Genomic DNA, 13670 nt, shown 5'->3' on the forward strand with positions numbered 1-13670 from the left:
ATATCATAACCATATTGAAACAAATAAGAAAAGCATGCCTAGGTTGGGATTCTTCTCAAAACACTGCATAGGTAAAACGAAGCATAAAAACAACAATTAGCTGTATTTGGCAGTCATGTCTGAGGATGCAGACAGTTTGATTAACTCTGACAATCTATTGTACTCATCCATGCAATCGCTTCCAGAGCTGGCTTGTTTTTTTTACATAGAGCATGGCCCATAAATCATCTGAAACATGGCAGTGAAACTAGCGTTTATTGAACTTGTGCTCATTGTTGATATAAGACTGTTGCAACATTCCAGACAGGATTAACATGCTCGAAAAACATGCAGTAAAAATGAACACCGCATTTTATTATATATTTATATATAAATGTATATTGAAGTAATTTCACTTTGTGAATAATTTATCTTGGCCACAGTACGTGTACTCTTTTCTCTGTAATTATGTGCCAGTCTGAACTTTCCAGCTGCTACCTGTCATGGCATAGCCCTCATTATGAAAAGTCCCTCATACACAGATCAACTCATATCAACTAAGCAAAATAAATGAAAAATAATCTGATTGTGCTAACTGAATTCTACTCTTAAAAATAAAGGTGCTTCAAAAGGTCCTTCAAGCGATGCCATAGAAGAACCATTTTTGGTTCCACAAAGAACCATTTAGTCAAAGGTTCATTAAAGAACCATCTCTTTCTTACCTTTTTATTCAGATGTTAAAGGTTCTTTATGGAACCATTTAGACAAAAAGGTTCTTCTATGGCATCGTGAAGCACCTTTATTTTTAAGAGTGTGGTCAGGATGTTTTGTACATATTGTTCCCATATGCATGGGAAAATGACTGTACATGACCACGACATATACATTTACAAAATGTTTTCTGCCTAAAACTTTGAATAACTAGTTTAATAAAGACTGGTATGCAAAAGATATGAACATTTTTATAGTCTTTATTTTATATTTGTGCTAGAATTTTATGTACAAAATGATTGCCAACATAAAAATGGGAATTGAGAAACATTCAAACTAATAGTGCTACGCCACAACAAGATTATAACTTTAAGGAAAAAAGGAAGTAACACTTCACGCGATTCGTACTATGCATTCTTAAATGAGTGGTGACATGCATTTTAGACAAAGGTGTGGACTAAAATGTCAAGAGTTTTGCAAAACCTCCTTTCACCTGCAACGCTAACAGCATTATGCACTAATAACAGTAGCGAGTTGTGAGATTACATGGAAAAATGTCTTGTAGCAATGAACATTTTTATCAGTATTGTTGATGTTATATGTCATTGAGTACTGTTCTTTTATAATAATTGTACTAGTCAGAAAACAGTTTGTTCTACAGCAGATAAAGTATAGGCCTATGTATACAATACTCTATTATCAAACATGTCCATAATCAACTCAGTTATATGGGATTGAGCAGTTCAATTTGTCATAAACATGGCTTTAGCAGTGCAATAAATGTTTTGCATATATATATCTTGCCAGTAATTAAGCAAAGCAGACCTCTTATTCTTCACCAGAGGTAACAGAGAACTGCCAAACATGTTTGATGACTGAATGGCTCAGGTCACAGAAAGGTCTGTGACCAATGCCCATCGCAAAATAATGAGTATCTCTAGCAAAATAGACTCAATATGCCTAAAGAAATGGCTTGTATGGTATGTACTTTCACAGTGTGTAAAAAATTGTATTAATAAATTGCTAAGATTTTGGCAGAGAACTATGCGTTGGAAATCTGTTTCTTAGAAAAATTTAAAAGAAAAGTTAACAATCAATTGCAGGTGAATTCTGATCATTTTACAACACACTATCAACAGTTTGGATATATACAAAAGTGATCAGTTGGTTGTGGTGGAGAGATTGTCTACTGTATCTTTCATTATCTTTTCAGTCTTAAACAGCACAGATCCAAGACAAAACACCTCAAGTGTTTGATCTATAAAATACATGGGAAATATATATATATATATATAGTACATGAACAATGAAAAATAAAACAATATTTTGGGTTGCCTGGATGTGCAAGTTCATAAAGTAAGTGGGAGCTATGAGAATGTTTATTTGAAGACGTTCTCAAAGGCAGGGCACTTGTGGCTTTTGAGTTTTTTCATGGCCTTTTTGAACTCCTTGCTGGATTTGTCCCACTTGTGAATGCCGGTGAGAAGGTACTGTTTGTCCACCTTGCGTCCCATGATAAGGTATGTGTTTCCGAGATTTTCTAGCTGCGTGCAGGGGCAGTCGGCTCCGTTCTTCAGGTATAGAGTCAGTTTCTTCAGGTCCTTCTTCTTCAAAGGGCCCAGCTTTAGAGTTTTTTTCCTCTTCTGCAGGATCACCCTGCGATCCGTGTTCTCCCGTTTGACCTCCTTGATCTTGGTCTTTATAGCTAAAGAAAACAGAGATATGGATAAGGTTGAGAATATGGATAAAGAAAACAGTGAGAACTGTGATCAGCTTTCTGAATCTTCTCCAGTGGGTGGAGAGGAAACTGAAGATTACATCATCCTGACAGTAAATATTAGTTTTCGGTATTTCTTCAAATTGAGCCTTGTGTTTATTTCCATAATGACATGTAGATTGTGAGCTGCCTGGAAAAGCCCCCACAATGTTTTTAAACACTGCTCCCACCTACTGCCTCTGTTGTGGTCTATGATATTGCAAAGCTTCGTTCAATCTTGCATCGTATCCCTGAACTGTGCAGAGCTCTCTCATCTACACAAAGTCATCTAATCCCTCAGGCCATGTGCTCGGTTCAGAGAGGCCAAGAAGGGTTTGGGTTGCACAGGCCATAAAAGAGAGATTAGACTGCTAAGTAATGCAGGGGGCAAAAGGAGATGAAGGAATGGAGAAAAAAAAAAAAAATGAGGAGAAGGTGTAATCAATATCAGGCCTGTCTTCTCTGCCAATGGTCTCAGGGCAAAGCCATCATGATACTGGTCTCTCTGTCAAGAACTCTGTCAAGTTCAAGAAAAAGCATCGATATCCTTGCAAACCAAAACCGCTCTCATTGCCTTATTCTTTTCCCAGGGGGCAAGAATGTCCCAAATTGCAGCTTCACTGCCCCCTGCCCCACTAGATGTAACTGGATACTAGGTTTTGTTCCTTTGAATACCTCTCTTATAAGCTTAGGGCAATTAGTCAAAGGTCAGAATTTTTCTAGATGGATATATTGGCCGTAGGTGAAATGGTCTCCTAAAAGTAACCAGGGATGCACTGATAATTAAAATTCTGGTCGACAAGCCGAAATATAAATAAATGAGCAATAAAACAAAAATATATCGTTTTAAATGCTAGAAATGAATTTAGGCATCACAATTTAATGTGCAGTATGAAAACAGATATTAATTTTGAGATTTGCTAAAGATCAATTAAATATAAATAATTATTTATATTAATTTTTAAGGGACCATTATTGGACTGCAAAGGTAATCTAAATGTAAAAAAGGGAAAATGAGCATGAACAATTATATATTTAACAGCCATTGATACTGATAAATAAAAAACAATGTCTAACATCAACATGCACAGTTAAATAAAAAAATATAGCTAATAACTCATATGGTGTATTCATAAATGAAACAGAAAATGGTTGTAAAAACCTCTGCAAAGATTTCATAAATGATGTACCTTATCAGACTCTTGACTTCGGGGAAAACATGGGGAAATTCTGTCATGATCGTTTAACTCCTGGTTTAATCTTACTCCACATTCTTAGATTTGCCTTAATCTGTCTGATCTGTCAGTAAACTCTCTTTAACCTGTTAATCTTTTCATTTCCTATGCACGAGTCAGCTCCACGGTGGTCTTGCCAAAGTGAAACTTCAATGGCTGTTTCTCCCTCACGCCGCCTCGCAGGTGATTTTTTTTTTTCCTTCTGGGTTAACGATGGAGAAACATGCAGAGCGTAACATCTTATCAACTTCAACGGTCTAACATCACTGACCCACCAGTGAACTTCAGGCAGTCTGCCACCTACAGAAGAATTTGGTCCAATTAGCAGGCCGATCCTGAAGACCCGTGGAAATGAGCAGACATCGGTATTGAGATTTACTGCTAATTATGTTTTAACAACCTGATCAGTCTCCATTGGCTGTCATTGAGCAGACCACAATGAAACTAAATCCTCCTCATATCCTCTTGAACCTTGACTTCTATATATATCCTCTGCAGCCTGGAACATGAAAATATAATGCTTGATCATTGCCAAGGAAAGTTAAAGTCCTCCATGGGGACCCCGTTTAAGTCATGAGAGCAGCTCTTCACACTGTTACACTGTTATTCAAAGAGCTACATGATGAAATGCGTTTTAGTCCGCAACCCATAACCTCATATCTTACACCTCCTCACTTCTAATGACTCTTGCAGAAATAAGCCAGTCTTCCCAGTATTATTAGTGCACATGGAAGGGATTACAGCCTGATCTGAAGACTATAAAGGAGCTTAGTGTTTGAAGAAATAAAAAAAATGGTCTGAAGGTTAAAGAATTATCAAGTCAGGCTAGAAAGAGTCTTGCCTACCTCCCACAACCACTTTATCTTAGTCCAAATCCCACTTTAACTCCACCGTGAACTCCATTTGCACCTTGTGTTTGTGAATGTAATCCTTACAAATGCAGGGACATGGGTACAGTTGAAAACCTTCAGATGTGGCTTTACAGCTAATACGTGTAACACCACACTTTCCGAACAATAACAATGGGAAAGCTATAACAGGGTTAGTCTCTCTTGTTCTCTGTAATCCAGTGTCTCAAAAAGGGCAAGCCACAATAAAGCACCATATAAATCAAGCCGTTTGAGATGCCTTTCCAATCTCCCACAAAGTGATAAGACAATATCAGTAAACGAGGGGTGTTGACTAGCATACCACACTGCAAATACTTCACAGATAGATCCGCATCAGTAAAACCAGTTTACTGAACCATGTGAAGACAGTAAGCAACGCCAACACTGCACGCCAAGATCGCACATAATTGCTGCGTTCATACTACATACTACAAAAACACGAAGCAGCCACCATTTCCAAGCACAGCCGGTGGATCAGACTCTAAACACAAACCCGGGGCAGATAATGTTTCAATCTCAGATGGTCCAAAGAAGTACTTCACGCTTGAAAGCTCTGGTAAATATTTGATAAATAAGATATAAACAAAGAGAGCATATCTCAGAAATTGTGTGGTCACAATCAGTGTTCTTTCCAAACTCAAATTAATCATTTTGATAAAAAGCAGTGAGAGTATTTACATTTCATATGTGATAAAAAACCTTTTAACCTTTGTCCCTGATCTTTGACCTGGCTTCCTCTGTCATTTTGGAGACATGTCCGCAGCCAGATGTAACGATGCCATAAACTCAGTAGGGAGAGTTTGGGCTGAAACAATTCACAAACATGGCACCTGTGGCTTGGGGTGAGCTCCAGTTAAAATGCTGCTTTTACTACAGTTTTACTACAGGAAAGCTGAGCATGCATCACTGACCACGGGATAGACAGCCAACTAAAGTGTGTTAATGCGGTACTGTTTTTCTTCTGTTTCCATGTTCTTCAAATATCTGGGATTCAAACATCTGGAGGGAAACTAAACTTTCATGGGAGTATCCAGGGCAGATCAAAATGTCTAACAAGACAACATGTATCTAAACTTGACGGAGAGACTAATCCATACATTTACTTAATTACTTAAAGCAATACTTCACAGCGTGAACCCTGTCTTCCTTCACTGTCTGTCTCTGGCAATATCCCGAAGAAGTAATGTAGTGCTGAGGTCACAGAGAGAGTGTCGGTGGGGTCGGTTTACATAAAGCTGACCAGAGAAAGACGGCAGCTTTCCAGAGATAGCTTACCCATTTCAAACACTGAATGAAACTTTATGGTTTTGTCAGAGGCTAACCAAAACCAGCTTTTGTTTTCCTCTTCAGAGGAAAGCAGGAAGTCACTCTCGCACTGCTCTCCTTTTGTTGAGGTAACTCCTGCTGTGATTGGCCTTAATGGCTGCAGTTATAGGCTCATTTAACAGTCATTGTTGTTAACCATTTTCAAATATAAATGTGCAGTCACACTGAAAATCCAATAACAAGAAATTAAACCCAACTTTCTTAAGATTAGGGACAAAGACCAGCAATGTACCAAAAGTTTGTGTTTTTAAGATATTTTTTAATTCTCATGTTAACTAAAGTAGCATTTATATGTTCAGTAACAACATCAATATTGTCAAATATTAACATCATTTAAAAAAAAAAAAAACATTTTTTACTTATATAATTTATGTAAATTTAATTTAAAAAATAGCATTTATTTTAAATATTTTGTCATGTGTGTAATGCAATTTGTAATGAATTTCTTTACTGTCACATTTGATCAATTTAATGCATGTTAAGTGCATTGATTAATTTCTTTTTTTTTAAATTTACTGACCTTCCGAATATATTATATAAGAAAAAGCACTAAGCGTCCCAGACAAGTAACGTGATATATAGAATGGACAAAATCCAGTAATAACAAGAAGGAAACTGTTGGAAATGACAATATATACTGGATACTCCAGTTTACTCCAGTGACCAAAGAGTAAACTCAGACTTTGTCAGTCTCTGCCCAGAGGTCAAGCCCTGGGCTGCTGTCACATCCAGACAGGAGAGCAAACATCCCAATTTAGAGCTGTAAGTAACAGCCAAATAAAGACTTTAGGGCCTCTGTGAATTACTTCAATTCATTAGTTAAACAGTCATGGCCTCTCAAAGGGTAATCCAAACCATGACATAGATTTACAAGGGTTAAAACATTCTGCTGCTGCTGTTTTAAGTGTTTTAAACCATTCCATTGTTCTATTAAAAGTGGATTTGGCAGTCAAGACAGTCAAATATGTGCAAAATAACAAAATCTTGATCCAGTGATTCTAAAAGTGCTTGAATCTGTCCCAAAAGCAGTGTTAATGGCCGTGAAATAAAATATCATTCTGGCACTCAACATTCAGGGCTAAGGAAAGTTATGACTCAACATGATGACTTAACACTGGTGAAAGGTGGACCTCATCTTAAAACTAAACGAAACTGAAAGATTTAATATACCGGTAAGCAAGTCATTATAAAAAAAAATGAATTGCTATGGTTTCCTCTCCTGGAAGAATAAAGTTTTCCCTCATTATTCTATCACAAAACCATGAGAACTAAAGGCATCTGTATGAGGCTGCTGGGGAAGCTGAAGGAATAGGTGAATACTTTTGGTTCAAGACTGTGTGGTTTTGGCTGTTCTATCAAACTAATATATATCAGTCTACTCCATTTCCAGAATACAGAAGATGAGAGGGGAAGATGGGCTGCAGTCTTGGCACGTTCAGTATGTGAGTGCAAAATAGAATGAATGTGCGTTTTTTCGGTGTGTAGGCATGTGCGATGTATGTACTGATGTTCTTACCAAATTCACTGGCGCACATGTGCTCCAGAATCACATCCGTTTTCATTTCATTGTCACAAGGAGGACAAACAGGAGAGTATCCTAAAACAGAGGAAATGTTGTCAGAGAAATTCACCATCAATATCAAAATCCAGAGTAATTGTGACCAAATGTTTTTGTCTTTTGTCTACTTTGGTGTTTGTCCCAAATTGTTTTTGTGTGCAACTCTTTGGAAGGTTTGCAACTGGCTTTTAACAGCAGGGAACCAATCACAGTGCAGTTTTCTTTCAAAAAGAAGAGAATTCAAACTTGTTCAATTTTCTTTAATTATCTCCCCGTCAGGCAAGCTACGGGATTTTCTCCTGGCTTTCTTCTATTTTTGAAAGGGCCTGTAAGACATTCTGTGCTTTGAATTGTTAGTATACTTCCTTTGTTTGAATCCGCTTTTCTCATAGCACTAAAATATTAGAATCAAGTCTTTTTACATAGACATAAAAATGTTTGCTTGTTTCTTTCTTTGCCTGTCACGTGGTAATTTGAAGTGAACCAATTTGATCTGCGGAGTTTACATTTGTATATAAACCATTTTACAAGTTATGCAGGTTAGAAAAAGGAGGCACAGGATAACACCCCAATAACTGGGGCTGACTGTAATTAGGACAACTATTGTTCCACAGATGCCTCCCTATAGTCATGGAAACAGAGGAATTAACCCCTGAAAGTAAATTCACTTAGTACCTTTTAAGATTTCAAATGAAATTATAATCATTATAATCTACTTTTCTAAAACTCCCGTCTGTCTTTATTTACGCTATTTGACAAGACTTTGATTTAATTTTTGGTGACTAGTTGTTTTTTCATTTGCATCTATTTAACAGATTATTGTGGAAATTGCACTCAGGTGAAAAGAGCTTGTAAAGACAGCTGTTGGCAAGGAATTTCAAAAGGTAAGCATTTTTATGTCCCAAGTTTTCTACGTAATGCAAATTATCACCCACTTGCAAGCTGCCAGTGGATCAAAATTGTGCAAAAACTAGTATTTTAAAGCAATGCTGCATTTTTGTGTGGTGATATCAGCAGTAAACGTAAACTGCCCTGCGGAAGATAAAACAGAGTTTAAATTTCAGTGGCTCTTGTTGAGTGTTACTTTCTCCACAGGCATTATTGCCACGGAATCACAAGAAAACAGCGAACAAATGGTTAGGGCTTAACCCCTTGTAGAGAGTAGGAAGAGAGGAAATCCTTTCTTCTCTTTAACCCGGCACTGCTTGAAGCTTACAGTGGGTCGATATGCGAGGGAGGGTCTAATGTATCTGTGGCGCTGGGTTCATTTGACCGTGATGCTGACAGCATGTGATAACAGCTGACGGGATCTCTGTGGGGTGCTTATTAATTTAACTTCTCTGGTATTCCGACTTCCAAGCCACCATGCTAGTGATCTCTCACTCAGGACTGTGCGTCACTAACAGCAGGCTAGGGCAGATGGCTGAAGTCACAAATGTATCTTCTCTCAGTGTGGTACATCGTTCTGGCACAGTCTGTTCATTCTAAAACACCATGTTGTAACTTTTGAAATGGAAATTCCCTTGTAATTTATGAGCCATCTACATAAGCTAGTTGTACTTTCCCTTGTCTGGGACATACAACTATAGGGCTTGAGTGTTTCCATAGGGAAAGTCTGACTGGTGCCAGATGCCCTGACTTACCTGGTAAAAGAAAACAGTCCGCATGACTACAAGAAGATACACTATAACCTTCCTACTAACACACCTAATTTGCTTTAAATTACAGGGGAGGTTTTTAACAGGAGTCTTTTTAAGAGTATGGAAATGTATTTATTTATTTTCTAACCCCGGAAAATTAAAATTTTCTGCTTTGGTGCCACCAGTAAATAAAAGCAGCTGTTCAAATCTGTCTTTGTCTGAACTAAAGTACTATCCTCCTGCATTGCCTTACGAAGAAACGTGTTAACAGGCACAGCGGGGAAGCCTGGTAAAGTTTTTGCTGTTGTCGTATTGAAATAGCATTACATTTACAGAAATAATAGGGTTATTCCTGAATACAGCAACTCATTTTACATCACTTTTGCTGCCTGCCTACAATGTCTTATTACAAAGAGAAACTACACTAAAGAAAAGGATCTATTCTCCAAATTAGGTGCCGCAGTTGCGAAATAACACCAAATAAATAGATATGTAATGGTCTGTTGTTGGAACACATCCCAGTGTTGTCCTGGAACTCAAATAACACCCTGAAATCAATTGCTACCAGCTGTTAAACAAGCAAAAACTATATTCATCTATCATGCTTTACCGAGAAGCCACATCCCCTGCATCCTCTACAGATGTTATTGTTAGGAACACGGTACCTAGAAATGTTCCCAAAACTGAATCATTTGTCAAATCAGACACAAACGTGAGGTATTTGAGGGGCTGAGAGGCAACAAAAGGTGTGATAAGTCTAGATGAAAACCCCCAAATGGACACCAGTCCCTGAAATAACATTGCAACTGCCGTTAAAAAGTTTAGGTGTTACTTCTCACACACAGCAAAAGGTGAAAGGTTGTAAAGTAGGTAAAATTATACTAAATGTATACAGTATACATTGAAACATTCAGTATAACCTTACATGTTTATCAGGATAATTATTCAGTATTTGCTAAATAATTACAACTTTGTTTCACCAAATTCTCTTTGCATGTCAAAATATGCATCTTGGTATATTTATTTGACAGGTTTTTGATTAGCTGCACAAAATGTAGGCTATACGTGTTTGTGTTAAGTCATGTGGACTTACCAGTGGGCTTGGAGGCCTCTGTGGCATTGGGCGCACTGATGCACACATCATCTTGCGGAAACTTTTCGCAAGTGAGCATCTCAGGCCAGGGGAACCCAAACGCTTCCATAATGGGCGTGCAGCCATCACGCACATTTTCGCAGAGCCAGCGGCATGGGTAGATGGGCCTCTCCAGGCACACGGGCGCAAAAAGGGAGCACAGGAACACCTGAGTGCCCGGGTGGCAGTTCTTGTGCACAAGGGGCACCCAGCTCCCAGCCTGCTGCTTGACTTCAGCCATAGTCTCATGCTCCAGCAAGTTGGGCAGCAGCATCTGGTTGTAGCCCACTCCGTGACAGAGCTTCAGGTCATCTGGGATGTCCACACACTGCGGAGGCTTGTCATAGATACGGCCGCTATTGTACAACTCTGCCTTCCAGGTATCATACACATACTCAGATGTCTGGCCCAACGAGACCATTGGCATTATCAAGATGATGATCCTCCAAAGCAACAAAGATGCAAGGGACTTCATTGTGAACTCCTGGTCAGGATCCCCAGTCAATGCAGCCCCCAAAGTGGTGAGCCTTGAGTGAAATGAAGTCCTCTTTGTCTAGAAAATGAGGAGGGAGAGCCAAATACCTCTGAATTTTATAAGACTCCGCAGTCAAAGTATTGAAGTTGTGGAAACTCCACCTCTGAAGCCCCGTAGCTGTTGCTGACTCACACGGCTGAGTTGCTTGAAATGCGCTGCGCTCGAGACCAGGGGAGACCGAGACCGCCTCGGCGACCAATAGGAAACTTTCTGCACCTTTTGCTTCTCACGTGTCAATCAAAGTATTCAATGACCCAATGAATGAGCCAATATCCCCGCCCGCATGCGTTTCTCTCACTCGCCTTCTGTGGAAACTGATCCTTAATAACTTCATTTCGATAACATTATTCGAAGCATTGAAATGCATGAGGAGTTACTCGCTGAAGGCTCGTGATAATTGCATTTACCATATTCTGAAAAGCCGACAAGAGCCATTACCTGAGTAAAACGTGCACGCATTATCACGGAACTTTGTGGCTTGCCGTGCATTTTTAATTCCGTGCAATGTAACGTTATTCTGCGCGGAATAACCAACGTAATACCGATTTTCTTGTTAAACCGTCACATAGGTAAATTATTTTCACAGAGCGAACTTTTAAAGGTGCATAGTTTCATAAGACTTTATTTCGTGGTCTCATTTGTATTTCAACGAGCCAAATTAAGTTAAAATGTGAGGTGTGAAATCGCCCGACGCATGTTAGCTCTCCTCTGTGCAGTTGTTTTGTTAATCACATTCGTGAGATAATGAAGTCTGAAGATAGCTCAGGGCTCATTACCACAAAACTCCCGTTGTCAAGACCATTTTAAAGCAAGACGGTCATTATGTGCTCAGCACCGTTTTAACATAATCTAAGAGTGTAGGAAAATGTTAGAAATTAGGAAGCTGTCAGGATAGATAAAATGTGTGTACATTAAAACACATTCAGTCAAAGGTTATTTTTCCTTTCTTCGTTTATTTTTAGAAGACGATTAAATCACCACAAAGGGTGATAGTCCTGGTAATGTTTTTATTTTTTTACAACAATTAATATAGCTATTTAACTTTAATTTACTTTAGCCAGCACCGTTTTAACCCTATAAAGTATTTTGTATCATTTGTTACATTAATTTCTATGGCCTCTACATACCGTCTACATATCTTCTGCCTTCTGACTGATAGTTCATACTTTTTTTCTTGAAGTATAATTATAAAAATGTCCACCTTAAGGTTGTGGTATGTGTGTTTTTGATGGAAAATCTATTAAATAAATGCAAAAATAACTTTATCAGTATTTCAAGATAAATATTTAGGCTACTGATCATAAAATGAATTATCTATCAAGTGACAACTTATATGTATATGCATTTCATGCAAGTAATCAGAATTTCATCTTTTTAGTCATATAAATAACAACGTCTGCACCAAATTGTATTCATTGTATTATTATTATTATTATTATTATTATTATTATTATAGTGGTGACACTTTTGATTTTCAGCGTTTGACAATCTAATATATTTGATCAAATATCCTGACTACATATTTGTTTATTTATTTCAGAAGGCTTCACAGAAAAAATAAAAATAAATAAAAAGGACAAATAAAGATAATCTAGTGATTGTGATTGAGAGAAACACCACAGGCTTCATTTCCACAAACACTACTTATGCATAATCTCTTATAGTGTGAAATACTATATGTTTCTATGAATTTGGTTAAACATATGTCAGCTGAGATTGCGCTTCATCTGTGCTAAACTAAACAACATGACATGGGCTACATGAGGGTGAACATATCTGAAAGATATGGGGCTAAAACAGCAAAAGTGTCAGGAAAAGGGAGTGCTGGCTTATCGGAAGAAACAACGTGAAGCCCTCAACAGCTTTTCGACTGAAGCATTTTTCAGCCAGCACCTTTCCAGAGAATTTCTTGGCCGGTGGGTTGGCTGGCCTGGGAGTTTAGGGAGTCGCTTAAGCTGAATAAATGAATGCCTTTTCTGTTTGTATAGCCTCTGGTATAGAGGAAAAAGGGCTTGATCAAGCTAATATCACACTGAGAGATGCCTGCATGAATGCTAATTGAATGGCTGTGAGTGGAAAAGTGACCCAACAGTAGGCCTCTTAACATAACATTTAAACTAACAAAGCAAAACTGTGGTAGTTGTATTGAGTGCCCATTGGACCTTATGCGAAGTGGTTTCCTTAGCCACAATAGAGATGATTATCAGTAAAATGCGCATGTGGGTACACGAAAGGTCTAATCTTATACTAACTGCAGCACCTAAACACAGCAACAGTCCTAATTTAAAGGAGAATAGATGGCTAAATGCAGGAATGTAATGATGCATAATGGGAGGTCTTTGTCTCCCGTTTGTAGAGTTCCGCACCCATGTGTGAAAAATAAGAATTCTTAATGAAGTTACTCAACAAATCGCATCAGGACTAATTAAACCTGTGTCACATGAATTCCAGATTAGCTCATGTACTCTGATAAAGTGAAAATATGCATGCCATTTCATTTACTCACAGCTTATCCCACTTTAATATAATTGAAGACTAAGGCCCCATTTAAAATAATGTTGTCCTGACACCTCCTGGGGAATTCACAAGATTGTATACCACATTTCCACATTTTACACCAACCTGTGAGTGCTTGTCTGCATGTGTTGCAAAGCCAATGACTAACATTTACAGATAGCTTAAACTTTCATGTCGGGATGAGGAAACAGTGAGAGAGAGAAAAAAGGAAATAGCCGTTCATACACTCCTGTTGATTTAGGCTGAGAGATTCATTTTTTATATGTCACATGTCAAGTTATAAAACATGTTCACACTCCATAATCACTCAGGAGGGAGAAAGCAGTCAGCTTTACCGTAGAGAAACTGATTCTGGTTTATTGCTCGTCTCTCAAGACTCAGCTGGACTTGA

General features: G+C 38.2%; 1 protein-coding gene across 1 annotated transcript; it reads right to left on the bottom strand.

The window, feature by feature from the left end:
* Nucleotides 1-934: 934 nt before the first annotated feature.
* sfrp1a (secreted frizzled-related protein 1a) lies at nt 935-11157 on the bottom strand. The gene is made up of 3 exons (XM_058774481.1): nt 10189-11157; nt 7414-7494; nt 935-2395 (listed from the first exon to the last, which is right to left on the bottom strand). Exons 1-3 carry the CDS (start codon nt 10700-10702, stop codon nt 2070-2072), a joined length of 921 nt encoding a protein of 306 aa, XP_058630464.1. The 5' UTR covers nt 10703-11157; the 3' UTR covers nt 935-2069.
* Between the last annotated feature and the right edge of the window lie 2513 nt (nt 11158-13670).

The sequence above is a fragment of the Onychostoma macrolepis genome, chromosome 05, assembly GCF_012432095.1.
Source record: "Onychostoma macrolepis isolate SWU-2019 chromosome 05, ASM1243209v1, whole genome shotgun sequence".
NCBI classification, from domain to species: domain Eukaryota; kingdom Metazoa; phylum Chordata; class Actinopteri; order Cypriniformes; family Cyprinidae; genus Onychostoma; species Onychostoma macrolepis.